Source organism: Heloderma suspectum, chromosome 8, assembly GCF_057233095.1.
Source record: "Heloderma suspectum isolate Gila_16-S chromosome 8, 16-S_ref, whole genome shotgun sequence".
NCBI lineage: Eukaryota > Metazoa > Chordata > Lepidosauria > Squamata > Helodermatidae > Heloderma > Heloderma suspectum.
The window spans coordinates 47,348,465-47,376,356 of record NC_139465.1 but is presented as its reverse complement, the minus strand read 5'-3'; the positions used below and the strand labels follow the sequence as shown (position 1 = coordinate 47,376,356).

At 47.8% G+C, this 27,892-nt stretch overlaps 1 protein-coding gene across 8 annotated transcripts in view; it reads right to left on the bottom strand.

The window, feature by feature from the left end:
* Window positions 1-27,892, bottom strand: part of VAC14 (VAC14 component of PIKFYVE complex) — a 128,813-nt gene that overhangs the window by 35,805 nt on the left and 65,116 nt on the right. The window contains exon 14 of one of the 8 annotated variants that reach the window (XM_084812321.1): window positions 3,333-4,507. The exons of 6 other annotated variants lie outside the window; for them this stretch is intronic. In XM_084812321.1, the coding sequence (XP_084668447.1) occupies window positions 4,486-4,507 (22 nt within the window). In that variant the 3' untranslated portion in view covers window positions 3,333-4,485. One more of the 8 variants, XM_084812320.1, reaches the window with a different exon arrangement.

The window sequence follows — 27,892 nt, the reverse complement described above, 5'->3', positions numbered from 1 at the left end:
GAGAGGGCTGGAAAGCAGCAGGATTCAGCTCCAGCAGCTGCGTCTGCAGACCCAGCCAGCAGCTGAAGTATTCTGCAGGAAACTCCCCACCATCTTGTCAGTAACGTGGGAAATGTGGAACACACACAGTTCTTCCAATTTAATTCCATTTAATTCAAAGTGAGCCTCTACCATGCCTCCCTTGGACAAAGAGCAATGGGAAAACCAAAGAGAGGCCGGTGAGCAAGCGGCTCTGCAACAGAAGCAGGTGGGAGAGCGCATTTGCAAAGGGCCCAACCAGCGCACACGTGAGCGCACAGGGCTTCATCAGACCAACGAAGGCTGATGGCAGCAACACCCCGGAGGACGCAAGGCACAACTCCTGGGCCAACACCAGCCATACGGCAACTGCGCCTGATCCACAGGGGCTAATTTAGACATGAGCAGCGAGCCAGAAGCCTCTTTCTGGCCAAACTGATAAAAAGGCAAACGGTCTTTACAGGTTCCCAGACTAGGAGATCCTCACTCAAGGCTGGTCTCTCAAGACACCTAGTTACATGTTTGTGCGGGGCTGCAGGGCGATGTACTGCTCCCCCTTGGAAGAGACAACCTCTCTGCCTCTCATACTGACAGACAACCAGCCAGCGCTGGCAGAACCCAGGCACACAGCTATTCATCATTCCCAATCCATGGCTGCGGGCCAGCTCCCTGTGTTCAGCCTACCATGGGTTTGCTTCCTTTGAAATGGGGCACAGTGCTAGGAGCACACACAGCTGCCTAGCACCACCGCAGGCACAGCATCCACAGTCTGAAATGTACTTTTCCAGGCTCCAAGACCCCTTCCCCCTGCTTTAAAACAAGTCAAAGTACTTGCTCTAAGGCAAGGCGGGCAGAATTCAGGCTAGTAGGGGTCTACTTGTTTTTTTTACTAGAACCCCAAACTCTACCAACTGGAGCCATACGCTTGGAATTAAAGAATAGGGTGCATGTGAGCACATTCTGAACCTAGGACTTTGTTTCTAGTAGCAGAACTGGACTGAGCTCAGAGCTCACACAAAAGTGCACTCCTACAGTGGTGAGAAAAAGTTTGTGAATCCTAATGCTAATTACAGAAATTCCATGGTTTTACCACGATAGCCTTTGTGAATCAAAACCAGTTCTTTTCTAAATATCCAGTAGGACTTATATTAACCAATTCCGTTTCATGTGAAATTAGATGATGTATAAATCAGGCAAGCAATGAGTACTCAAGAGTTGGGTTACGTGCAAAAGTTAGTGAACCCCTGGTTGCATCAGTTCAATTAAAGGGAATAATTAGAATCACGTGTTTAAGGAATTAGGTAGATCTTCAGAGGTGAGTTTAAGAGACACCACCATACAAAAGGAGCATAAACTTTGTGAGTTTATGCTCCGTCTTCACCATACAGTTGTGTGGAAACACGTCATGCCATGATCAAAAGACATCTCTGAGGACCTCAGAAAAGCAATTATTGCTGCTCATCAGTCTAGAAAGTGTTACAAACCCTATTCTAAAGATTTGGAACTCCACCAATCCACTGTCAGACAGATAAGTCTACAAATGGAGAAGGTTCAAGACCACAGTCACTCTAACCAGGAGCGGTCATCCTACCAAAATTTCTCCAAGCACAAATCAGCACATCATCTAGGAAGTCAAAAAGAACCCGAGTAGCATCCAAGGATTTGTAGGCCACTCTCCCCTTGGCTAATGTGAGTGTTCATGACTTGAACGATCAGAAAAAGACTGAACAAGAATGGTGTTCATGGGAAGATGGACAGGAGGAAACCACTGCTCTCTAAAAAGAACATTGCTGCCCAGCTGATATTCACTAAAGATCACACAGAGGCTCCTCAAAACTTCTGGAACGATGTTCTCCGGACAGACTAGACCAAGGTAGATCTTTTTGGCCTCAATGAGAAACGTTATGTTTGGTGAAAAACAAATACTGAGTTTGAACAGAAGAACCACATCCCAACTGTCAAGAATCATGGTGGGAATGTGATGGTTTGGGCCTGCTTTGCTACCTCAGGACCTGGACAGCTTGCCATCATTGACCCAACCATGAATTCTGCAGTGTATCAGAAGATTCTCAAGGAGAATGTCAGGCCATCTCTCCATGAGCTGAAGCTGAACCGAAAGCTGGTCATGCAACAAGACAATGATCCTAACAAACAAGGAGATCTACAAAAGAATGGCTGCAGAAGAAGAAATTCTGTGTTTTAGAATGGCCTAGTCAAAGTCCAGACCTAAACCCCATCAAAATGTTGCGGCAGGACCTGAAGCGAGCTGTTCATGCAAGGAAGCCCTCAAATGTCACGGAGTTGAAGCAGTTCTGTAAGGAGGAATGGGCCAAAATTCCTCAAAACCAACGTGAGAGACTGACCAACAGTTACAGGGAACATTTACTCGAAGCCATTGCTGCTCAAGGGGGTACCACCAGGTACTGAATCAAAAGGTTCACATACTTTTTCACACATGGATATTGAATGTTGAATCAGTTGTGGATAAATAAATGTTGAACTATGTTAACAAATGTTAAACAACTCATGTGTCATTTGTTTAATCAGGTTATCTATTGGGATTATGGGGTTAGATTAAGATCTAATAACACTTTAGGCTGGAAATATGAGACAATTCTAAGGGGCTCACAAACTTTTTCTTACCACTGCAATTACCCCAAGCTTTCTTTACTTCAGCCGCCCAATTTAGACAGGGAAGAGTCATGTTGCTGTTGCTGTTAAACAATTGGGAATCAAAAACCCTTGCGGTTCTACTGTAAACCACCCAGAGATCTACCAGTACATCCCAATCTACCTCCTGCTCACCACTATTCTAGAGGACATACAAACTTACTCCTGCAGATCCTGGTGACCAGCAGGGCCACAAACTGCACTTAAACCTAACTGGAGTCCCTTGCATACCAGGTGTGATACTCAGTTAAGTTACCATAGTCCTGAGAGGTGACAAGATCAGAAATGCTGCATGGTTGGCTCTTTTAGCACACAGGCTTTCAGCTTTCATAAACACAGTTGTATAGATATGAAAATGTTCCAATGGAAGACAAAGGGAAGGTTGTCCCAACCTCCTATGATTGTTTCATGGTCTCCGTTTCCACATTTGAGGTTATTACATCAAGATTAGAATTTGGCATTTGCGCAATTCTCCTTATACTCTCATTGTGGCAGGGCTAAGCTTACTCACTGGAGGATGGCTCCCTGGTGGGGTGAGGGAGGCAAGGGGGAAGAGATGGCTTCCAGGTTACTAATTTCCAAGTCAGACTGTGGCAGAGGTACAAACAGCAGCAGCTCCAGAGAAGAGAGAGAAAGGCACATGCTCGAGAATGTCACTGCTGTGGATGGAACTTTCCGGCCACATTTCCGGAGTGTGTGTCATGGGGAAAAGGCCTCCCCTCAGATAAGCACACAGAACTCTAAGGAGCAACAATTAACCCTTAACTTTAAAGCCTTATTCATCCAAAAACCAAGAACACCCAAAGGAATGTGGATAGCTAGTAGCCATGGTCAATGGTATTGGAAGATGCCACGATTTCCAGAAGAACCAACAAAATGGCACTATTGCAACAATGAAAGTTGTCTGGAACAATGATCGAGGCTATTTCCATTCCAAAGCCAGACCTGTACCCAATTAGAATGGTTCCAAAATAATCTGCACCATCCAACACTGTGCAGATGTGCACTGTGCACCATCCAACACTGTGCAACACTGTGGAGAACCACAGCATACTCCCAACACCTTACCCAACAATGGTAAATTTAAAAACGGGCAGTATTTTTCAGAAACCACCGGATCTAAACTAGGTTTCTCGAAGTGTGGCCTCATCACTGCTTTCTTCAAGCTAGTGGGGACCACCAAAGAGGCATTCATCACCTCTGATGTCCACATAGCCAGCCAAATAGCCAGATTTCACCAGCCAAGGTGGGCAAGGATCCAGAGAACAAGTGGTGGGCCTCAATCCTCCAAGCAGTTTGTCCATGTCCTAAGGCTGCACAAGCTGGAAGATATCCATAATAACATGACTAGGTGGCACTCTAGTCACATCTGTCTCTCACTCTTAAAACAATAGTGTCTAAGTCAGCTTGGATATGAGCTACTTTATAAAATGTCTAGCAGATTGGTCACAGCAGACTTTCAACTCCAAGAAGGCCCTTCACCATCCAAAAAGGCTCTACTGGGTAACACTGAGTAGACACAACTGTGGTGGAGTACAAAAATCTCTTTACCACCATCACCGCCACAGAATAAGATCAGAGATGGATTCTAAACTGTGGTTGTACCCATTACAACTCTTTTGCCATTTGTGCTCTAACTCGACTGTCATTTCAAGGCCTTAACTCCCCAGAATACCTTTCATGGCTTTAACTCCACAGAATACCACGAAGCTGGTGGAGCTCTACAACTTGCTCGAGGAAGTTTAGGAGCAATCGAGAATATGGATCATTCCCTCATTCCAAGCGGACACCAGGGTCTCAGCACAACTGCCAGCAAAACCTGCAGGAAAATCCCCAAGAGATCTAAGAAAACCATCTGGATTCATCCTCCTCCTCGGATGGATCATCAAATTTGGACTCCCACTCCTCTGGAGGTTACCAGCAGCCTGAAGATCAATACTGATCAGGTAATCTGTTAAGGCCAACCGAATCATTACTAGCTCTTCCAGCCACAGATCATTATCCCCTAGTCCAGTACAGAAAACCAAATCTAAGGTATGTCCTGCCACATGTATTGGGCAAGTAGCAAAGTTGTAAGTATCATGCTCATGTTGGAATCCATCATGGTTATCTCCTTATTCTGAAAGCTGGCTGGTGTGTAATTTCCAGGATCCTGTTGACATCTGCCCTTTTTTTGGTTTCATAAAACATAGACTGTAGTACAGCCACTTGCTCAAGCAGAGCCCATGGACACGGAAACATGTATGTATAATCTTATTGCATACTGAATACCAACAAAGGGGAGAAAAGGAGACCCGCAAGACCTTGCCTTCCTCTAGCAAAGCAGCCACAGCAGCTCACTTTGGAGGGCCACGCACACAGGGGCAGCAGCCATAGCACTGCGCGCTCTCAGTGGAAATGCAGCATGGGGCCACCCAGGCTGCCAGTCCTGGCTTTCAAGGGGCCAGAAGAGAGCAGAAAGCTGGGGCATGCCACAGCAGTGGAAGTAAGGGATGAGCAGAGGGAAAGAGAGGTGGGTGGGCAAGCAGCTCCCAAGCAACTGTTTTCGAGGCTAGCAGAAGCCACTCAGGAAGCCAAAACAGGAAGAAAGCCGTCCCAAATGCAATTCTGCCCAGGCAGGCCTGCTGTTGCCAAGATGCAACCCACTCCCAACGTCTGATGCATCCTAAGTCGATTCCTCTTCCCCACAGCATCCCATCTCTACCAGAAAAGGCCAAGCCCAAAATGCCTCCCTACTACTCTGAAGTCCCTCTGAAATCCCACCCCAGAGAGGCACTCTGGCTTCTGACACCAGACCCCAAGATGGAAGCACAGCTGCTGAAGACATGCAGCTGCCACCACAGGGATGGTCCTGTGTCACGGCCCCTGAAGGCAGTCTCGGCGACAGCACGCACCCAAGCAGCACAGCAGCTGGCCCTGGGCAAAGAGCACCCCATAGACGGCAGTCACGGGGGACCGCCACGCCCGAGGAACGGGAGGACGGGTGACATTTGCACCCCCAAGGCTGCCGGGGCTGGAGAAGAGGCTCCAGTGCCGTGTCGCTGAAAGGACCCAAAAGGGCAGGGATCTGCGCAATCCTTTTGCGTTTCCAGGATGGTACAGCCAATTTTCCAATGGACCATCCAGTTTGCTTTTTGTTTCATAAAAATAGGAGGAAAATTCTGCAATCTACATTTTATAGCAGCACTTCTGTGCCAGAGTGACTAAGTATCCCTTGCAAAGAGACACCCACCCTTCTTGCTGCAAAATGCATTTCAAAACTCTTCCTTATCTACACTCTAAAAAGATCAGAAGACTCCACAGAACACGACGACACTCAAGGCCATCAACTTCCATGGAGTGGGAATGCAGAAACATTGGGGGGTGGGGGGAGGATGTGTGCCTGGAACCGTTTTATGCATTTTTCCCCCAAGGCTCCTTATATTACTTTGTATGAACATCATTATGGCAAAATTCTCAAACAGATGACTAAGCAGTCAGCCTGTGATCATCTAGAAAATAATGCACTGATTACTAGAGGCTGACATTGGTTTATGAGGAATAAGTCATGCCAGATCAACCTTACCTCTTTTTTGATAGAGCTGCTAGTTTGGTAGATCATGGGAATGCTGTGGACATAGTATATCTTGATTTCAGTAAAACATCTGGCAAGATTTCCCAGGAAATCCTTGCTGACAAGATGGTAAAATCATGTGGATTGGATAATACTACAGTTAGGTGGATCCACAACTGGTTGAGCAATCATACTCAGTGAGTGCTAATTACTCGCTTGGCATCCTCCCTGAGGGAGGTCTCAAAGGCCGTAGCTCCACGGCAGAGCCCCTGCGTGGCATGCAGAAGGTCCCAGGCTCAATCCCCGGCTTCTCCAGGTAGGGCTAGGTACAAATCCTGCCCGAGATGCTGGAGAGCCACTGGCAGTCAGTGTCCACAATACTGGGCTAGGTGGACCGAGGGTCTGGCTCAGCATAAGGCAGCTCCCTATGTTCCTATGGGTGCTGCTGGGCTCTGTCCGAGGCCCTGTGCTGTTCAGCACTTTTATACAGGGCTTGGATGAGGGTGCAAAGGGGCCGCTTATCAAATCTGCAGATGACCCAGGGGGGAGAGCCAACACCACAGAAGACAGGATCATGATTCAAAAGGATCTAGACAGCCTGGAAGACTGGGGTGAATCTAACAAGATGAGATTTAGCAGAGATAAATATAAAGACTTGCATTTAGGAACAAAGAAAATCAAGGACACAAGTATAGGATGGGGGAGACCTGGCCTGGCGGCAGCACATCTAAAATAGACCTACATGTTTTAGTGGCTCACAAGCTGAATATGGGCCAGTAGCGCTATGCAGCAGCTAAGACAGCTAATGAAATCTTGAGTTGCACGAAGAGACGCAGTGTCCAGATCACAGGAATTAATGGTTCTGCTCTATTATGTGTTATTCAGGCTGCATTTGGGGTACTGTGTCCAGTTCTGTGCACCTCAGAAGATTAAAGGGAGACATGGTAGCAGTGTTCAAATATCTGAAAGCTGTCACGCAGAAGATGGGGCAAGCTTGTTCTCTCTTGCTCTGAGACCAGGACTAGAAGTAATGGGTGGAAATTGCAGGGAAGCAGATTTCAGCTAAACTTCCTAACAGCGAGAGCTGTTCAGCAGTGGAACGGAGTGCCTCGAAAGGTGGTGAGCTCTCCACTGGAGGTATTTAAGGAGAGGCTGGGTGGCCACCTGTCAGGGATGCTATAGCTGCACCCTGCACTGCAGGGCCTGTATTGAGCAGGGGGTTGGACTAGATGATCTCCAAGGTAGCTTCCAGCTCTAGGATTCTATGATTAAATTGCTTCTAATATGAAGAAAAAACATTTAAGGAGCAATCCTATGGCCACTGGACACTGTCTAGAGGACCATAGGATATGCTCATTTCCAGGAACCAACCTCGGAGCCCGCGCTCCGAGGTCAGTTCCCAGAAAACTGACCTCTCCCCTCGTCCGCGCTGCTGCGACTGAAAAGGTGCGGGGCTGGGGGGCGTTCCAGGGTGGGGAGAGTGGAGCTGCACGTACGACACATCCAATGTGGCATACAGCAGCTTCCTCTCCCGGTTGGCCTCCCAACTCCAGAGGCGGCTACCTATCTAGTTAGGATTGTGCCCTTAATGTAATACACAGGTGGCATTTGACACTATATCTATAATTAAATATAAATGACGGGAATTAGGCATGAGTTAATTCCGTCCATCCCCCTGCCCCGTAGTATGACAATGGCTCATCCTTTCCTCCGGCCCATTTACCTGCATCCAGACCCATTTAACTGTTTCTAATGCTAGATGTTCAGTGTGTACACTAAACTTGAACCTGTATGTCAGCTGCTGAGGAACACATGTGTGTGCGCATGCATGTGTTGTTGCATTCATGTCTTGCTCGTGCGCTTTCCCTTGGGCCACTGTGGGAACAGAATACTGGACTAGATGGAACTTCTTCGGTCTGATCCAGCTTCAGGGCTCTTACGTTCTTAAATGGGATGCGAGTGAGGAATAACCCCAACTGGTCTGAAGTATGCCTCCCCATCGTTCCCAAGTGGTTCTCCTGAGCAGACATCTTCCCCGCGCGCACACACCCTGTGCAAGCACACTCCATTCCTCCCTCCCAGCCTCTGGCACAAGGCCTCCCACAACAGGCCGCCCGGGGCTCCTTGCAAGGCTCGCTGGGATGTCTGCCTGGCTTCTGCCACTTAATGCTGCAGCCCTCTCTTGCTTAGCAGCTGTGACCCTGAAGGAATTTGCAGCGGAAACAGATTACTGCAAAGCACAGGTAAAATTACTACAGCACAACGAGATGGGGAACGCCACACGAAGTGGAGAAAATGCTGCAGCTTGAAATGCTTTTCCCATCCCGAGCAGCCATGGTAACACCACCACCACTGTTAACAATTGATATTCTTGATTGCAGTAAAAAAACCCACTGTATTTTGTAAGTCTTAGACCTGGTGGGTGTGGAGAGAGAAGAGGAGAGACTCGTTCTGCACTTGATGGGTCTGGCTGCAAAGAGGAAAAGGAAAACAAGAGCCCCTGGATCACCCTCCTCCTGTCCCCTGGCTGCAGCAGGACCCCGATGGTGGTGGTCGCCTTTCTGTAGAATTATTCTTCCAAGGTCTGCCCTCACTATCCTTGCATACTTTCTGATTATGTTTTAACTTGGCTCCCTCCAGGTGTGTTGAATTACCACTCCCAGCATGCCCCAGCTAGGATAGCTGGCTCGGGCATACTGGGAGTTGTAGTCCAACACATCTGGAGGGCACCAGGTTGGGGAAGGCTGCACTGTAGAATACCCTTTGTCATTTAATGTATTCTAAGTCTAGCTGATGTATAACTGTTGTGATGCCCTTTTTAAAAATTGAAGATGGATTTGATGGTTTTACAGTTTTGTTTTTAAACACATGTAAGCATGTTTGGTTCTTTGAGAAAAAGCAGGGCTAAAAGATTTAAAAATCAAAAGATTCAGATGCCATGGAACAGGTGAGGCACAGAAGGGTAAATACGTAGACCTTTTGACATCAGCTACCAAGAAGGCAAAGTCGACAGAGGTAGCGGAAGCTGATGGCAGAAGAGCCTGTGACTAGGAGCTGCCCCACCACCACTGTGCAAAGGGGAGCTGCAGCCTGGGGGCAGGGTCCTTGCCCAAACATCCCTGCTGCATGGAGGTGTCACGCTCTCCAACTCATTTGCCTTGAGGATACTTCTAGCCTCTCTCCAGCTGCTTTTGCCGTTGCAAAAAAGATCTCCGGGGCAGGAGATCTCTTTAAATCTCCGTTTAGAGGGGGGTTAATTGGCCATGGATTCTGCCAGGAGCTCGTCAGAGATGCAGGCTCTCCTTTCAGACTGACAGCTGTGGCCTAATATTCAAGGCAGCTCAAGCTCCTTATTTCTACCCATTCAATTTCTTCATTAGAAATACAATAAATGAGGATTCCCTGGGAGGGAGAAAAAGAGGCCTAATAAGAGCGAATGCAAATTTTAAGGAATACACAGTGATAACAGTGCACCTTTCTCTTGCAGAGCACGAGAAATGAGAATAATTTTTAAAGAATTTTGTTTGTTTATCGCTTGCTTCTTACATTGACATTTTGCCTTCCCTCCACAAAGCTCAAGGCAACACACATTGTTCTCTCCTCACACCATTTTATCTAAACAGTGCTGTGAAGTAAGTTAGACGGAGAGTTGAGGACTGGCCTAAGGTCACACGGTGGGCTTTATGGCTGTGTGAGGATTTGAACACAGGTCTCCCCAGTCCTAAGCCAATACTCTCATCATTACACTGGCTCTCACTATCACAGAGGGAATAAAGTCTGAGGTAGATGGCACCAGCATCAAACACCTTCAGTGAGTTCAGAAATGCAGTAGAGAGCCGTACCAATTTACATGCAGAGAACTATTTCTGGGTTAATGGTAGCTAAGCAGCTTCTTGCGCTACAGGAAACAGTGGCCTGATTGAGGAAACTGGGGTTCCCGGCTACAAGAAGTAGCTATGAGGGCTAGTCTTGGGCTTGCACTCTCCCCCTTCTCCTCTTTTGCGCTTGCAAGGAGATCGGAAGCATCCGCTTTCCAGTTTAATCTAACCACAGCTCTCTATGTCATCCTAACTCAGGAAACTGTGGTTTGTTTCAACTACAGGCAAGGGAGAACCATGGTTTCAGATCCTGTCTCATCCTCACTAAACACTGTTTAAACAAAGCACTGTTTCCTGGATTCGGAAGCCACATGGTGGCTAGTTTAAAACAAAAAGTTCCTCCTCCTTGTAGGCATGGAAGGAAAAGGGAGTGGGGCTCACAGTGGTTCCCTGCCCACACAGGAAGCCATAGATTCCTGTTACACCTGTCCCTAGCCAATTTGTCTTTCCATCATGCCCAAGGTCTAGCTGGGCCTGGCAATCATGCATCTACAACGCGTTAAGAACTTACCCAAGAGCAGAACTATATCGCAGGACATCCTAAAATGGGATATCTGGCCCACTCCTCCTGTTTGTGGAACAAAAGGCATGGGCTGATTGAACAAAAGAGGAGCTATCTTCCCTGCTGAGTCTTCCCTTTGCCTCACCTTCCCTCCCTCTGGTTCATCTCCTCTTCTCCCATCTCCTCCTCCAGTCTCTCTCTCTGCTCTCAATCTCCTCCCTTGCTCACTTCTATTCCACTTCCTGCTCCTTTCTTCGTCTCCTGTCTCTGGGCAGGAGACCAGCTGCCTGCTGTCGTCATCCCTCCTCTCTTGCCATGGTCAGTGGCAGCTGCAGTAATTGTCCGTCATTGGGCAAGATGAGCAGACCCATCTCCACCAGGCCCCTCCTCCAATTGGCAATGGGAGAGGGAGCAAAGACCTCTAGCAGATCCCGCATCCCCCCAAAAGCCCTGCCAAAGGCTGCTGAGTGTCCCCAAAGACAATCCTCCCTTTCCTTTCCCTTAAACTGGCAGCGGCACAAGGACAATTAAAATAAATGGAGCAAGAATAAAAGGAACATGGTGGTCGGAGTCTACTACCAGTCACCCAATCAAGGAGAAGATGAGGATGAAACTTTTGAAAAACAAATTGCCAAGGTTTCAAGGAAGCATGAGGTAGTGTTGCAGAAAACACGCTTCCTTGAAACCTTGCACAGAATTGCAGGGATGGCGTCAGGAAGGCTAAAGCTGAGAACGAGCTGAGGTCAGCGAGGGATGCTAAAAACAACAAAAAGGCTTTCTTCAAATACAGTACATGCATAGTAAAAGACTTAGGAAAGAAATGGTTGTTCAGCTATTAAATAAGGATGGCAAAATGATAACAGATGACAAAGAAAAGGCAGAGGTACTCAATTCCTACTTTGGCTCAGTCTTCTCCCAAAAGACGGTCTAAGAGCCCCCTGGCAAAGGCGAAGTACAGGCTGAAGGGGCAGGATTGCAGCTTGAGATCGATAGGCATATGGTCAAGGAACACCTAATGACTTTGAATGAGTTCAGCTCTCCAGGGCCAGATGAACTGCATCCTAGAGTAATAAAGGAACTGGCAGAAGAACTCTCAGAACCGCCGTCTATTCTCTTTGAGAAATCCTGGACGGGGGAAGTGCCAGATGACTGGAGGAGGGCTAATGTTGTCCCTGTCTTCAAAAAGGGCAACAAGGAGGAACCTGGGAACTACAGACCAGTCAGTCTGACATCAATCCCTGGGAAAATTCTGGAGCAGATGATAAAGCAATCCATCTGGAAGCACCTTGACAACAATGCAGTGATGACTCGAAGCCAACATGGATTTGTCAAGAACAAGTCCTGCCAGACGAATCTGATCTCATTTTTTGATCAGGTAACCTCCCTTGTGGACCGTGGGAATGCTGTGGACATCATATACCTCGACTTCAGCAAAGCTTTCGACAAAGTGCCCCAGGATATCCTGATGAGCAAACTAGCATTCAAGTAGTTTGCTCATTACACTGGAGGCATTCAAGATGAGGCTGGACAGCTATCTGTCAGGGATGCTCTGACTCGGATTCCTGCACTGAGCAGGCGGTTGGACTTGATGGTCTTGTAGGCTCCTTCCAACCCTACCATTCTATATTTCTATGATTCTCTGACAGCAGCAAAGGCAGAGGTGAAGAGGGAGTCTTCCAAACTCTTGTCACCCAGTCACAGTGGCTAGCAGGTTGCTGGTGTGCTAGATGATGGAAGTTGCAGTAGAATAGAATAGAATAGAATAGAATAGAATAGAATAGAATAGAATAGAATAGATCAGATCACCAGGATCTATTTTATCTTTCCCAGCAACAGGGAAACAGTGTCTTTGTGCACCATGTTAGGTTCAGGGCTGTATGCGCCTGATCTTGTCTGACCTTGGAAGCTAAGCAGGGTCAGCCCTGATTTGTACTTGGATGGGACACCGCCTGGGAATCAGGCTTCCTGCATTAAGCAGGGGGTTGGACTTGATGGTCTTGCAGGTCCCTTCCAACCCTATAATTCTATGATTCTTCCAGGTATTGCTGTAACCCTTATTGGCAGAGAGTTTTCGCAATGAGAGCAGAGTCTTCAAGACCTCATCCACATATCTTATCTTCCTCAGCACATGCATTCAACTTCCAGGCTGTCAGATGGAAGAGTCCTGGCTGTGGAGGACATATTGGTCCCCGAATCAACAAGTCCCTCCTGACAGGGAGTCTCCAGTGATTTGTCCCCACCAATTCCAGGAGGTCTGAGAACTAAGGACAGTGAGTCCAATGAGAAGCAATTAGAATGACTATCATCCTTGCGTGTTTGATCTCCTTGAGCACTTGTGGAAAGATCAGCAGGGTCGGGAAGCCTTGTCATGTACTTGGCTACTTGAGCATTTTGTCTGGTAGGAACAGTTCCATAATCAGAACCCTGACCTGGAATGTGACTGACCTGGAAATATGCAGACTGAGTGTCCATTCTGGTTCCCTGCTAAGCCAACCTGCCACCTTGCTGGAAGTCCCCGCTAAGTGCTCTGCTTTGATGGATCAAAGATGTTTCTCTGCCCATGTTATTAGCTTGTGGGCCTCCTTGTTGACAGATTTTGAACGAGTTCCTCCCTGATCGTTCACATAGGCTTTGGCCGACACACTGTCTGTTCTGATGAGGACACGTGACCCTTTTACCTCCAGACTGAAGTTCTTTAGGGCTAGCTGGATAGCTCTTAGTTCTTCTTTTGGTTCTTCTTTTGCCCTTTGCTGTACTTTGTTCTTCTTTGTTCATAGTTCTTCTTTTGCCCTTTGCTGTACTTTGAGACATAGTCTGAGGATGATGACTGCATCTTAAGCTTGTCAGAATATCTGTAGGTTCTTTGCCGTTAGGGCTTATAACCATCCTGTTGGTTTGCTCTGTGCGTGCATCCGTTAGGATGAAAGGACTCCTGTGGTCTGGGTTTCCATTCTTCTTTCTTTGAAGGAAGAACCTTTTCTTTTTCCATATTTTCCACCAAGACCTTGTTGAAAGGTTCCCACCAAAGTCAGGAACCTGTGAAGGCTGAAGCTGCTAGCTTCATTTGGGACTCTGCATCCACATCCCAGTTCCTGGGCCATATGTTACATCTCACAACTGTATTAGCTACTATGGCTCTGGCTCCAAACTGGATCGCATCCAAGGAAGAGTCAGCAGACAGGGCCGCTGTATATGAGATTTTCTTCAACTCATCCTTAATGGGGTTGGGAATCAAATCCAATCCTGCCACTTCCTCTGCCCACAAATCACCCTAGTTAAAAAGGAATTAGTCACCAATGCCCTGAAGACGGCGACCAATTCCCTGAAGACGGCGGCCGATGCCTCAAACCCTCCACATACTTATCGCAAGGATCTTTAGGCCTGCTTTCCCAATCGGGGGCAGGAACGCTAAGGAGGTCAGTGCAGCGATAAGGGCATCAACTACCAAGACTTTTAGCCAATCCGTAATCTTAGCTGGCAGAGAGTAAAGTTTATTAGCCAATTTGTGTGGTTAAGACTGCCTTAACCCCTGCGGAAGTGGTGGGAACACAGATTCCACTGGTTTAGGTACATTCACCTTAATTTGAAGAATTCTACACACTTTAGGTAACTGGGCTGGAAAAAATTCTACTGAAAACTAGCATCTCTGAGCAGCAGGGGAATTCAGTTCTTACTCTGAAAACTCTCCTTCCTTCCCGTTATTTGAACCAGAGCAGTCTTGATCCTCATCCGAGGGTGAGGAGGGAGATGGGGGCTCTGTGGCATTTTTTGCCCTGTTTGGATGGTTTACATGCCTTAGAACCTTTCCTTTTGCTCCCATCTGAGGCCTTGAGGTTGTGGAGGGGGAGGGGAGCTACCCTTATGGCACCTGGGGGAAGAAAGTGGGGAGGAGGTGGAGGGTGATGAAGATGGGCAGGAAGATCTGGAATCTGAGAAAGACTCCCTGACCCCCTTCCTTCCCCCTTTTTCCTTGTGTTTAGTGGAGGCTTCTAGACTCATGTTTGCTCCTCTTCCTTTTCCCTTTGAGCTTCTTGCGGGTGGGCCCCTTCCCTTGACCCGCCAATTCTTGGGATATAATCTGTCTCACCCATGGGCAAAACTGCACCTCCTCCCAGGACAGCTCTGTGGTGGGGTCTTGCGATGCTGGAGTGCTCACCCCCACCTCACTTTGGCGCTCTGTGTTGTTTGGCGCCAGGAAGCAGTCTCTCTCTTGTGGATGGTCCTCGGCCCTCTCCCATGTTCTCCTGAAAAGGTCGGGCCAGGTCCATGGTTTCCTTCCCTTTCGTTCCCCCACCCCCAACGCTGTCTTTAAGGGAAGGGGGGTGGAACTGGGCCATCTGCGGCCCTGTGGAGGAGGAAGGAGCGCCCTCATGTCTTCTGCGTCTTCCAGCCACACTGCATCTAAAGCTGAGTGTACGGCATGCCAAGCCCTGGCACCCTGCAAATGCTGCCGACACTCTTTTTCCCCCACTGACAAAACGTCTGCGCCTTAGTGGAGCGACTGCTGCAGGCTGTGTCTAGGCCTCAGCTGAAGAACTGAATTCTACTGAAAACTAGAATTCAGTTATGTTCAGCCACACAAGTCAGCACTGAGGAGTCTCATCCAACTCAGATAGACTGGTTAAGGTTAAATTGCAGTAATGGATACTCAAGAGATTGCTTAACTAGCCAATTATTATTATTGAGACAAGAGTGGTACCAAGCATGTGTTGGGTGTTATAAAGGTCTTACGCACTTTAGGGGAAGAATGGAGGAGAGGCATTCAGTTGAAAGCCCACAAGCAGCAGCGTCTGTGCTACACTGCCACACACACAAAGCGAACTGGACACTGGTCATTCGCTCAACCAACTAGTTAAACACACACGCAAGAGGACATGACATGGGAATCCTCTGCTTCCAGTGTTAGGCTCCAAGAGTGTCTGATCAGATCTGTGACGACTAACACTCGCCTTGACCCTCACTCCTGCGTGTACGGAATGGAGTTACAAACCTTCTCCATCTGGAACCTTAGCTGTGTGCAAACCCAATCCAGTGATCAGATAGCCTGGAGGGTTCGGGTTTAGTCAGACTTCCTGAACCAAGGACATAAGAGTCATATATAACACATGTCAGGAAGTTTCCAACTCCCTCAGCACTCCCAAGCCGCCCTCCTCAGTACTGAGGGTCAGAAAAATGCCAGACACCTCAAGATGTCAAATGCTACATGCCACCCAGCCACAGAAAGCACAAGAGGCTAGTTCTCAGCTGGGCACAAAAAGGCAACTAGTCACTCTTCCACAGTTCACCATGGATGAGAGAGAGAGCTACTTTAAGTACTCCGCTCTTTTCCAAAGACTGCAGGCTGAATCCCAAAACTCTGCATTGCGTGGCTTAGAATTGCCAAAGGATCAAATGACAGAAACATTTGGAGAATAATCCACACCTTGCCATCTTCACTCTCACATACTTCCCAGACACTCATTCACACAAGTCTCCTGAACAGCAAAAGAAAAAGATGCAAAAGGTTTGTCTTTTCTCTGACTGGTCTGCTGGTGAAGACATGTTGACAGACTGCTCCATGGTGAGACAGGCCCTGCAGCCTCCCTGATACTGGCAGCCAGAGTAGGGTGCTTTTCAGGAAGATTCGCTTGAAACTTTAGCATAGTCTAAAGAGACTGCTTGGCAACTTTAGGTCCTGAATGCAAGGCAAGGTCTGGCATTACCAAATCAATCAAGCCTGAATGTCTTTACAGAGCCTCAAGGCAGGCAAAAGGTAAATTAATCAAACCTGCAAAGAAGCAGTAGTTTCCCCCTCCTGATTAGAGGAAACCCCCTGAAGGAAGCGAAACGGTCTAGTCTGAAAAGATGTGAAACAGCTCCAAGGGATGGAGCACCTCCTCCTCCTAAACAACCTCTTTGGTGCTCACTGATGGCTCTGTCACAGGGAGACCAACTGCCCTGTTTTAGTCAGGAACTGTCATTCTTGGTCCTTGAGAATCTTCCTGCAACTTTTGTGCTTCTGGTGCTGAACAGACATGTCAAAGCTTTGGCTTAAAATGTATAAAAACCCTGTGTCACGTGCACTCAGCATGCCGGCTTGTGATCGCTTCCAACCACAGCTGATGGACCTACACCATCTGGGAGTTTTGGTCTCTTGGCAAACAGGTCTTGACAGGAGCTCCAACTGATCTCCCAAAGAGAGACAAACCATACAATCATAGAATGGAAGGGGCCTGTAAGACCACTGAGTCCAACGCCCTGTTCAATGCAGGAATCCAAGTCAAAGCATCCCTGACAGATGGCTGTCCAGCCTCCTCTTGAATGCCCCCAGTGTGGAAGAGCCCACCACCTCCCTAAGTCATTGGCTCCATTGTCGGATTGCTCTAACAGTCAGGAAGTTTCTCCTGATGTTCAGCCAGAATCTGGCTTCCTGTAACTTGAGCCCATCATTCCATGTCCTGCACTCTGGGATGATTGAGAAGAGGTCCTGGCCTTCCTCTCTGGGACAACCTTTCAAGGACTTGAAGAGCGCTATCATATCTCCCCTCAGTCTTCTCTTCTCAAGGCTAAACATGCCCAGTTCTTTCAGTCTCTCCTCATAGGGCTTTGTTTCCAATCCCCAGATCATCTTCATTGGCCTCCTCTGAACCCTCTCCAGTTTCTCTGCATCCTTGTGTGTGGTGCCCAGAACTGGACACAGTACTCCAAATGAGGCCTAACCAGTGCTGAGTAGAGGGGAACTAGTACTTCCCGGGATTTGGAAGCGATACTTCTGTTAATGCAGCCCAAAAGAGCATTGGCCTTTTTTGCAGCCACATCACATGGTTGGCTCATTCAGCTTGTGATTGACAACAATTCCAAGATCCTTCTCGCTTGTAATATTGCTGGGCCAAGTATTCCCCATCTTGTAACGGTGCATTTCGTTTCTTTTTCCTCGGTGCAGAACTTGGCATTTATCCCTACTAAATGTCATTCTGTTGTTTTCTGCCCAGCGCTCCAGCCTATCCAGATCACTTTGAATTTTGTTTCTGTCCTCCAAAGTATTAGCTATCCTGCCCCATTTTGTGTCATCTGCAAATTTGATCAGCATTCCCTGCACCTCCTCCTCCAAGTCATTCATAAAAACCTTGAAGAGCACTGGGCCCAGGACTGAGCCCTGCGGTACTCCACTCGTTACTTCTCCCCAGTTTGAGAAGATCCCACTGATAAGCACTCTCTGAGTCCGATTCTGTAGCCAACTGTGGATCCACCTGATAGTTGTTTCATCTAGCCCACTTTTAGCTAGTTGGAGTCCTGCCATGGAGTCCGGCCACCCTCAGATAAGCCCAGACAGAACAGCCTGGGGACTGCAGTTCTGTCACCCCTCTTCTGCTTATTTTTCCCAGATGAAGCCTCACCTGGCCACTTTGGTCCTCACCTCACTACAGGTGACGGTCCACAAAAGCCCCAAAACAGGTTTTTTCCTTTGCTGCCAAGACTCAGCAGTTTCAATGTGCCCCAAACTTCAGCTTCAGGAATGGATCACACCAACCCAGGGAAAGGCATCTTTAAATCCTAAATCTCCTTTTCTACAAAGGGGAGCCCCACCCTTTACTCTCTTTCCCATTATATGTGTTTATGCTCAGATTTGATCTAATTTCAGAAATGGATTTGGAAATGGATTTGGATCTGTGATGCCTGCCTCTTGTGTCCCAGTGGCAAGCATCACAGCTGGGACCCCTATACTGTTTGTTCCTCCTGGACTACCTCTCTTTGAAGAAGCTCGGTTAATACCCAGCAGCAAGGGCCTCCAGGGAACAAAAAGTAAAGAAAGAAGAGGAAGACACAAAGCTCAAGAAACTGGGATGAATGTATTTTGAGCTCCAGACGGCCCCCTCCTCCCAACCCTTCTTGTGACCATGCCTCAGGACTAGCCTGAGTGCAATGTCTCTTCTTAGCATAAATTTCCCTCAAGCCCCTTTCCTTCTCCCAAATCTCTAACACTCATCCCAAACCTTTCTTTTCCACTTTCAGGAGTGTTACAGTTTCCAGTTTACTGAAACCTCACCTCTTTGACCTCTTACACTGACAAGTCCATCCGATAATTGCATGGACGATCAGTGCCTGTCCACATCCTAATTTAAGCTCTGCATTCCACCCAAGCCTTTCATGGATCACTGCCTTGTTGTGGCGAAGGGGCTTGCGTAATTCAGTGAAGCCATAAGCTATGCCGTGCAGGGCCACCCAAGATGGACAGGTCATGGCAGAGAGTTCTGACAAAATGTGGTCCACTGGAGAAGGAAATGGCAACCCACTCCAGTATTCTTGCCAAGAAAACCCCATGGAACATATCACAAGGCTAAAAGATATGACGCTGGAAAATGAGCCCCTCAGGTCGGAAGGTGTCCAATATACTACTGGGGAAGAGCAGAGGGTATTTCCAAGTAGCGCCAGAAAGAGTGAAGGGGCTGGGCCAAAGCCGAAAGGACACTCAGCTGTGGATGTGTCTGGTGGTGAAAAGAAAATCCGACGCTGTAAAGAACAATACTGTTTAGGAACCTGGAATGTAAGATCAATGAATCAAGGTAAGCTGGAGGTGGTCAAACATGAGATGGCAAGATTGAACATCAACATCTTGGGAATCAGCGAACGAAAATGGACAAGCATGGGCAAATTTAATTCAGGTGACCATCATATCTACTACTGTGGGCAAGAATCCCTGAGAAGAAATGGAGTAGCACTCATAGTCAACAAAAGGGTGCTACTCCATTTCTTCTAAGGGAAGAAGCAGTACAGGTGTACAATCTCAAAAACGATAGAATGATCTCAGTACAAATCCAAGGCAAACCATTCAACATCACAGTAATTCAAGTCTACGCCCCAACCACTGAGGCCGAAGAAGCGGAGCTTGATCAGTTCTATGAAGACCTACAACACCTTCTAGAAATAACACCCCAAAAAGATGTCCTCTTCATCATAGAGGATTGGAATGCTAAAGTAGGAAGTTGAGAAATCACCGGGATAACAGGCAGGCATGGCCTTGGTGTACAAAATGAAGCAGGACAAAGGCTAATAGAGTTTTGCCAAGAGAACACACTGATCATAGCAAACACCCTTTTTCAACAGCACAAGAGGCGACTCTACACATGGACATCACCAGATGGTCAATATCAAAATCAGATTGATTATGTCCTTTGCAGCCAAAGATGGAGAAGCTCTATACAGTCAGTAGAAACAAGGCCTGGAGCTGACTGTGGCTCAGATCATGAGCTTCTTGTTGCAAAATTTCGGCTTAAATTGAAGAACGTAGGGAAAACCACTAAACCATTCAGGTATGACCTCAATCATATCCCTTATGAATATACAGTGGAGGTGAGGAATAGATTTCAGGGATTAGACCTGATAGACAGAGTGCCTGAGGAACTATGGACGGAGGTCCGTAACATTGTTCAGGAGGCAGCAACGACATCCATCCCAAAGAAAAAGAAATGCAAGGAAGCAAAGTGGCTGTCTGAGGAGGCTTTACAAGTAGCTGAGGAAAGAAGGGAAGCGAGAAGCAAGGGAGAAAGGGGAAGATATACCCAACTGAATGCAGAGTTCCAGAGAATTGCAAGGAGAGACAAGAAGGCCTTCTTAAATGAACAATGCAAAGAAATCGAGGAAAACAACAGAATGGGAAAGACTAGAGACCTCTTCAAGAAAATTGGAGATATCAAGGGAACGTTTTGTGCAAAGATGGGCATGATAAAGGACAAAGAAGGCAGGGACCTAACAGAAGCAGATGAGATTAAGAAGAGGTGGCAAGAATACACAGAAGAACTATACAGGACAGATCTGAATGTCCCTGATAGCCATGATAGTGTGGTCACTGAACTTGAGCCGGACATCCTTGAGAGTGAAGTCAAGTGGGCCTTAGGAAGCATTACTAACAACAAAACTAGCGGAGATGACAGTATTCCAGCTGAGCTATTGAAAATCCTAAAAGATGATGCTGTTGAAGTGCTGCACTCAATATGCCAACAAATTTGGAACACTCAACAGTGGCCACAAGACTGGAAAAGGTCAGTTTACATTCCAGTTCCAAAGAAGGGCAACGCCAAAGAGTGTTCAAACTACTGTACAATTGCGCTCATTTCACATGCCAGCAAGGTGATGCTTAAGATCCTAGAAGCTAGGCTTCAGCAGTATGCGAACAGAGAACTACCGGAAGTACAAGCTGGGTTTCAAAGAGGCAGACGAACTAGAGATCAAATCGCCAACTTTCGCTGGATCATGGAGAAAGCAAGAGAATTCCAGAAAAATGTCTATTTCTGCTTCATTGACTACGCTAAAGCCTTTGATTGTGTGGATCACAACAAACTCTGGCAAATTCTGAAAGAGATGGGGGTACCAGACCACCTTACCTGTCTACTGAGAAACCTGTACGAGGGTCAAGAAGCAACAGTCAGAACCAGATATGGAACAACCGATTGGTTCCAAATTGGGAAAGGAGTACGACAAGGCTGTATATTGTCGCCCTGCTGGATGAATCATAGGTCGGAATTAAGAATGCCAGGAGAATTATCAACAACCTCAGATACGCAGATGATACCACCCTAATGGCAGAAAGCGAAGAGGATCTAAAGAGCCTCTTGTTGAGAGTGAAAGAGGAGAGTGCAAAAGCTGGTTTGAAACTCAACATTAAAAAAATGAAGATCATGGCATCTGGCCCCATCACTTCCTGGCATATGGAAGGGGAAGAAATGGAAGCAGTGACAGATTTTATTTTCTTGGGCTCCAAGATCACCGCAGACGGTGACTGTAGCCATGAAATTACAAGACGCTTGCTCCTTGGGAGGAAAGCTATGGCACACCTAGACAGCATAGTCAGAAGCTGAGACATCACCTTGCTGACAAAGGTCCGTCTAATCAAAGCTATGGTTTTCCCAGTAGCAATATATGGCTGTGAGAGCTGGACTATAAGGAAGGCTGAGCGCCGAAGAACTGATGCTTTCGAACTGTGGTGCTGGAGAAGACTCTTACGAGTCCCCTGGACTGCAAGGAGGTCAAATCAGTCCATCCTAAAGGAAATCAACCCTGACTGCTCATTGGAAGGACACATACTGAAGCTGAAGCTCAAATATTTTGGCCACCTAATGCGAAGAGAAAACTCTCTGGAAAAGACCCTGATGCTGGGAAAGACTGAAGGCAAAAGGAGAAGGGGACGGCAGAGGATGAGATGGCTAGATAGCATCACAGATGCAATGAATATGGACTTGAGCATGCTCCGAGAGAGAGCAGAGGACAGGAAGGCCTGGCGTGCTATGGTCCATGGGGTCACGAAGAGTCGGACACGACTGAACGACTGAACAACAACAACATTCCACCCCAGAGAGAACAAAGCTAATTTCCCCGTAAGTTCTCTCTGTAGGTTCTGAAGGTTCTAACTGATTTATATGCTTATATTTCAATTACAACTGATCTACCAAGTTACTTTCCCCAAAGTAATAAGTAAACATTTTAAACTCTTGCTTGTGTTTAGTAAGTTCTCCATTGTTTGAAGAATTTTGCATATGTGTGCGTGTGGACTTCTGGCTTCGGCTTTGTCAAAGACATACTAAGCTGGTTTGCATGTCACAGTGGCAGTTCCTGGGTTGTTAAATGGGTTGCACACCCTCACACCTTCTGCTCCTCCCTGCAATTCCTGAGTTAGGCAATCCAGAGTTGCTGCTGTGACGTGTGAACCAGGTCATTATTACCGAGATCTAAAGGTCCCTTAATGAATGCTGGTCTTACGCACATGTGCAACTTTGTACACATGCCTGGTGGAGCATGTTCGGTAACAGAAAGAAGACATTGTTGTTACAAAGCCTAATACTGGCACGCAAGTAGAAGGATCAACTTTCCACTCAAAAGTCCATTAAATTGCCATTGCAGCTCCACTATTTCCAATAGTATTATTCGTGCAATAATGTGTCCTCTTAAGTTACGAGGCACCCAGGCAGCGCAATCCTACTGCCACCTCCACCCCCAAGAACCCCAAAGAGGGGAAAGTGACGGCAAAGCGCACGTTCTCGCAAAATCCAAACAGATGCAAGCATTCTACTGCTGCTTCTCTTTTATGTGCTCCCTGAGCAGATGCATCAGCAGGGAGTTGGATCAGATGACCCTTAAGATTCCTTCCAACTCTGATTCTATATCCTCTCCAGTCAGATTTCTTGAGGCCATTTTGAGGTAACAGCTATACTAGCTGGCAGTGTCAAGACTGGTTTTTGCCTGGCTTTACACAGGCAAAGGGATACATGGCATATGAATGGCAAGCGGCAGAAGGGGATAACAAGGGGGCTGAGAAACAAACAACAATATTGGCCAGTGACTCCTAACCATAATAAACTGGATGTGTTGAAGACGATGGCAGCAAACAAGAACGCCCATTCGTGTTCAGAGCCTGTCAATGGAGAAACAAGGACAACCTTCAAATTAATGCACGAACAGGCCGATCCTTTGTGTCTCTCATTGCAGAGCAATTAAAATCTAGTCAAAGCCCCAGCTACAGCAAAGTACTGCACGGACTGCCACCAACTTGTACGCCAAAGCGGTGATGGCGACCCAGGGCCTGTTGCGCATCCCCATCACTCTTCCATAAGTGTAGTTATGAGAGTTGATGCCCTACTCAAAGCCAAATGCACAAAAAAGGAAGGGAGACAGGCTTGAACATTGCACTGGCCTGAACTCTCTGTTCAAAGGCTTCATGGGCTACACTCAGAGAGCCACTGGGGTTTAACTTTTGCAGCCAAGCCCCAGGATTCCCCAGGATTTGAGAGAAAAGTCCTTCTGACCACACCTCTAAATCCACAATTTTTGTGTGGCCATCAGTGGACCAGATGTTGACAGATGGATGAGACCAGCCTTCCTGCTGCTCTCCTAATGTGTTGGACTTCAATTCCCATCAACCCCAGCCTGCATGACCAATGGTCATAGTGTCATAGAGTCATAGAATAGTAGGGTTGGAAGGGCCATCGAGCCTAACCCCTTGCTCAATGCAGGAATCCAGGTCAGAGCATCCCTGACAGATGGCTGTCCAGCCTCCTCCCGAATGCCTCCAGTGTGGGAGAGCCCACCACCTCCCTAGGTCATTGGTTCCATTGTCGTATTGCTCAAACAGTCAGGAAGTTTTTCCTGATGTTCAGCCAGAATCTGGCTTCCTGTCATTTTAGCCCATTATTCCGTGTCCTGCACTCTGGGATGATCAAGAAGAGATCCTGGCCTTCCTCTTTGTGACAACCTTTCAAGGACTTGAAGAGCGCTATCCTATCTCCCCTCAGTCTTCTCTTCTCAAGGCTAAACATGTCCAGTTCTTTCAGTCTCTCTTCATAGGGCTTTGTTTCCAGTCCCCTGATCATCACCTTTGCTGCCCTCCTCTGAACCCTCTCCAGTTTGTCTGCATCCTTCTTAAAGTGTGGTGCCCAGAACGGGACACAGTACTCCAGATGAGGCCTAACCAGTGCTGAGTAGAGGGGAACTAGTACTTCCCAGGATTTGGAAGCCATGCTTCTATTAATGCAGCCCAAAAGAGCATTTGCCTTTTTTGCAGCCACATCACATTGTTGGCTCATATTCAGCTTGTGGTCTACCACAATTCCAAGATCCTTCTCGCTTGTAGTGCTGTTGAGCCACGTATCCCCCATCTTGTAACAGTGCATTTGGTTTCTTTTTCCTCGGTGCAGAACTTGGCATTTAACCCTATTAAATGTCATTCTGTTGTTATCTGCCCAGCGTACATCCCATTCATTTCAATCAATCTACTCTAAGTAGGAGTAACATCGGCTACAACCCTTTGGGAAAAGAGGGCAACTGGCAGCACCATCTTGCCCAGATGAGCAGGCGAGCCTGCTCCCCATCTCAGAAGCTGAGGCCACAGCTGCCTGGCTTCATTCGCACGGCACTTTATCCAAGAGTTGGAGGTTCTGCCCGCCCCTTTTGCTGAGCAAAAGCCGAGCGAGTTTGAACAAAAACAATCAGATGCTCTGTTCCACCTGCATTCGCCATGCATGGTGAGGAAGGCAAAAGGACCTTCTTCTGCCCCCATCAGAACAAGACCCTCCCTGGTGAAGGGAAGCCCCCTCTCAGGTGCCAACATAGCTGGCCACGCCTTGAGTCTAAATCCCCTGCTTATGCTCTCAGAGCCTCTAAGAACCAGCCCTCTCCAAGCTGGTGCAATCCAGATGTGTTGGACTACACCTCCCGGCATCCCCCAGCCAACATAGCTATTTGTGGAGGGCACCCAAGTCCCTCACCAAAGACTCCTAAGCAAACTTAGCAGTCATGGAATAAGAGGAGAGGTCCTCCTATGGATCAGTAACTAGTTAAAGATCAGAAAGCAGGGAGGAGGAATAAATGGTAAATTCTCCCAATGGAAGGAAGTAAATAGTGGGCTCCCGCAGGGATCTGTATTAGGACCAGTGCTTTTCAACCTGTTCATAAACAACCTGGAATTAGGAGTGAGCAGGGAAGTGGGCAAGTTTGCAGATGACACCAAACTATTTATTGCGGTTAAAACAAAAAGGGATTGTGAAGAGCTTCAAAAGAACCTCTCCAGATGGGGAGAATGGGCATCTAAACGGCAAATGAGGTTCAATGTAAGCAAGTGTAAAGTGATGCACGTTGGGGCAAAAAAAACCAACTTCAAGTATAGCCTGATGGGATCTGAGCTAGCTGTGACTGACCAGGAAGGAGACTTTGGGGTTGTGTTGGACAGCTCAATGAAGATGTCAACCCAGTGTGTGGCCGCTGTTAAAAAGGCAAACTCCGTGTCAGGCAGAATTAGAAAAGGAATTGAGAACAAAACTGCCAATATCATACTGCCCCTGTAAATCTATGGTGTGACCACACTTGGAATACTGTCACCACACCTAAACAAAGATACTGTACAGCTGGAAAAAGTGCAGAAAAGGGCAACTAAAATGAATTGAGGGGCTAGAACATCTCCCCTATGAGGGAAGGTTACAACAGCTGGGATTGTTTAGCTTGGAAAAAAGGAGGGCAGGGGGAGACACGATAGAGGTGTACAAAATTATGTATGGTGCGGAGAATGTGGACAGGGAGACATTTTTCTCCCTCTCTCAAAATACTAGAACACGGGCTCATCCCATGAAGCTGATTGGTGGGAGATTCAGGACAGATAAAAGGAAGGACTTCTTCACACAGCGCATAAACTATGGAATTCGCTGCCACAAGTGTAGTGATGGCCACCCATTTGGATGGCTTTAAGAGGGGATGGGACAAATTCCTGGAGGAAAAGGCTATGAATGCCTAGTAGCCTTGATGGCTATGTGCTACCTCCAGTACCAGAGGCAGTGAGAGTACGTACACCAGTTGCTGGAGAACATGGGTTCGAGGGTGTTGTTGCATTCATGCCCTGCTTGTGGGTTCCTGGTCAACAGCTAGTTGGCCACTGTGTGAACAGAATGTTGGACTAGACGGACCCTTGGTCTGATCCAGCATGGCTCTGCTTATGTTCTTTAGAATCTTCCAGAAGCCCAGTGGTTCAGGGGTCCCCAACCTTTTTGAGTCAGTGAGCACAACTGGAATGTTGGGAAAGTCTTGGGAGCACTCTCACAAAATGGGTGCCACAGGTTGGGGCTTGCCTATTCACAAAATAGCTGCCATGGAAAGGATGGCTGGTCACAAAATACCCATTTCACAGAAGGCAGACTGGTGAGACTAAAAGAAAAGTAATTTGTCCAAGAACTTAAATAAGAAGGCCTGGGGTCTGAGCTCCAGAACACAAAACTTGCTCTTCTGAACTCAGTTTTCTGCTCCAACACTTATTCCACAGAAGGCAAACTGCTGAGGCTCAGATGTGGAGCCCAAAGGCATTCTTGGAAATGAAGACAGCACTTTGCAGCACACCAGCCTCCCAGTAAATTTAAAAAAAAATTAAATCAGGAGGCTCAGAAAGCCTGGTAGGTGCCGAGAGAGGTGTCTGCTAGCACACTGGACAGCCTAGCTTTCGGCATTTCTGCACAGAATCCCGCAGAGAGCACAGCACACAGGGCGCAAGTGCTGTGTCTTCTACTGCACTGACATCTAGGGGTGTCCTAGATGCACAGTCCTCCTCTGGCCTGCTTTTCATACTTCCGCTACATTTCACAGAAATTCATCTAGCTCCAGTGGAGAGGAGTTCAAGGCAGCAAGCACACCAGCTGACTGGCATGACAAAATAGTCAGCCAACAACCTAAGAAAGGCCAAAGCAAGACTCAGCGCACGGATGCCAAGGGGCAGCGACACGTGGGCCCGACCCTGAGAAGCAGCCAGGTCTCCTGTAGCAGCGGAGGAAGAGGAGCCAGCTGGACCAGGACTACAACCAGGAGTCCCTTGAGCCAGAGACCTCTGATTTGGGCCCCCCCGCCTGCTGACCCAGATTCTCCTGAGGGGACCCCCCCCACCCCGCCACGTCTGGGACCTCACAGGCTGTAGCATCTGTTCACTAGTGCAGGCAATGGATCCAAAGGACACTGGCCAGAGAATGGACCCCTCGAAGGCTCCCCACACTCCAGGAAGGGGGCAGAGCCTGGCCAAGAAGGATAAAAGGCCTGAGAGCGAGGACAGTTGCCTGCTGGGAGGAATCCAAGGCCCTGCAGCTCCGCCCCGACCCTTCCTGCTCTCTAAATGACTCAGCCGCCCTCAGAAGCGGGCAGGACAGGTCAGCCTTCAACACCTGAAGCTGCCTTGTGCGTGGCCCAGGTTTCAGGCAAACATATTTCCCAACACGATCTGGAAATGCTGCTGGGGAGGGAACCTCGGACTGCTGGTCCACAAAGCGGCTTCTGTGCTCTACCACGGAGCCGCAGACCTTCCCCAAGGGAATTCTGCTGTTGCGAAGACTCAGAAACTGGCAACCCTACAAGCTCATACAGCAAAGCATGTATATTCGACATGGCCATTTATCAACGCAACCCTGCTGTAAAATCACAGCATTTTATTTTAAGAAAGTATTTTTCAGTCCCACTGTTCCATACAAAAAGCTGGCCACTGAGTTGGGACTGTCAGAATAAGGCTCAGAAACCAAAGAGAGGTTTGGGGGGAGGGCTGCGTGTGCATGGCAGAGCGCTCCCTCACAAAGACAGGCTTCAAAGGAAGGTTGTTCAGAGGGACCCTCTGCAGGGAACTCAACAGGGCTATTGAACCTGCCTTCCATGCACGACTTCCCAGACCTACAGAATGGGCAGCCATTTCTTGAGAGGTGGTGCCTTTGCTCGAGGGGCGGGGGGAATCCCTGAGATTAGGCTCACAGTGAGCTTCACAGGACAGAGATCTGGACCCGGTCTCTC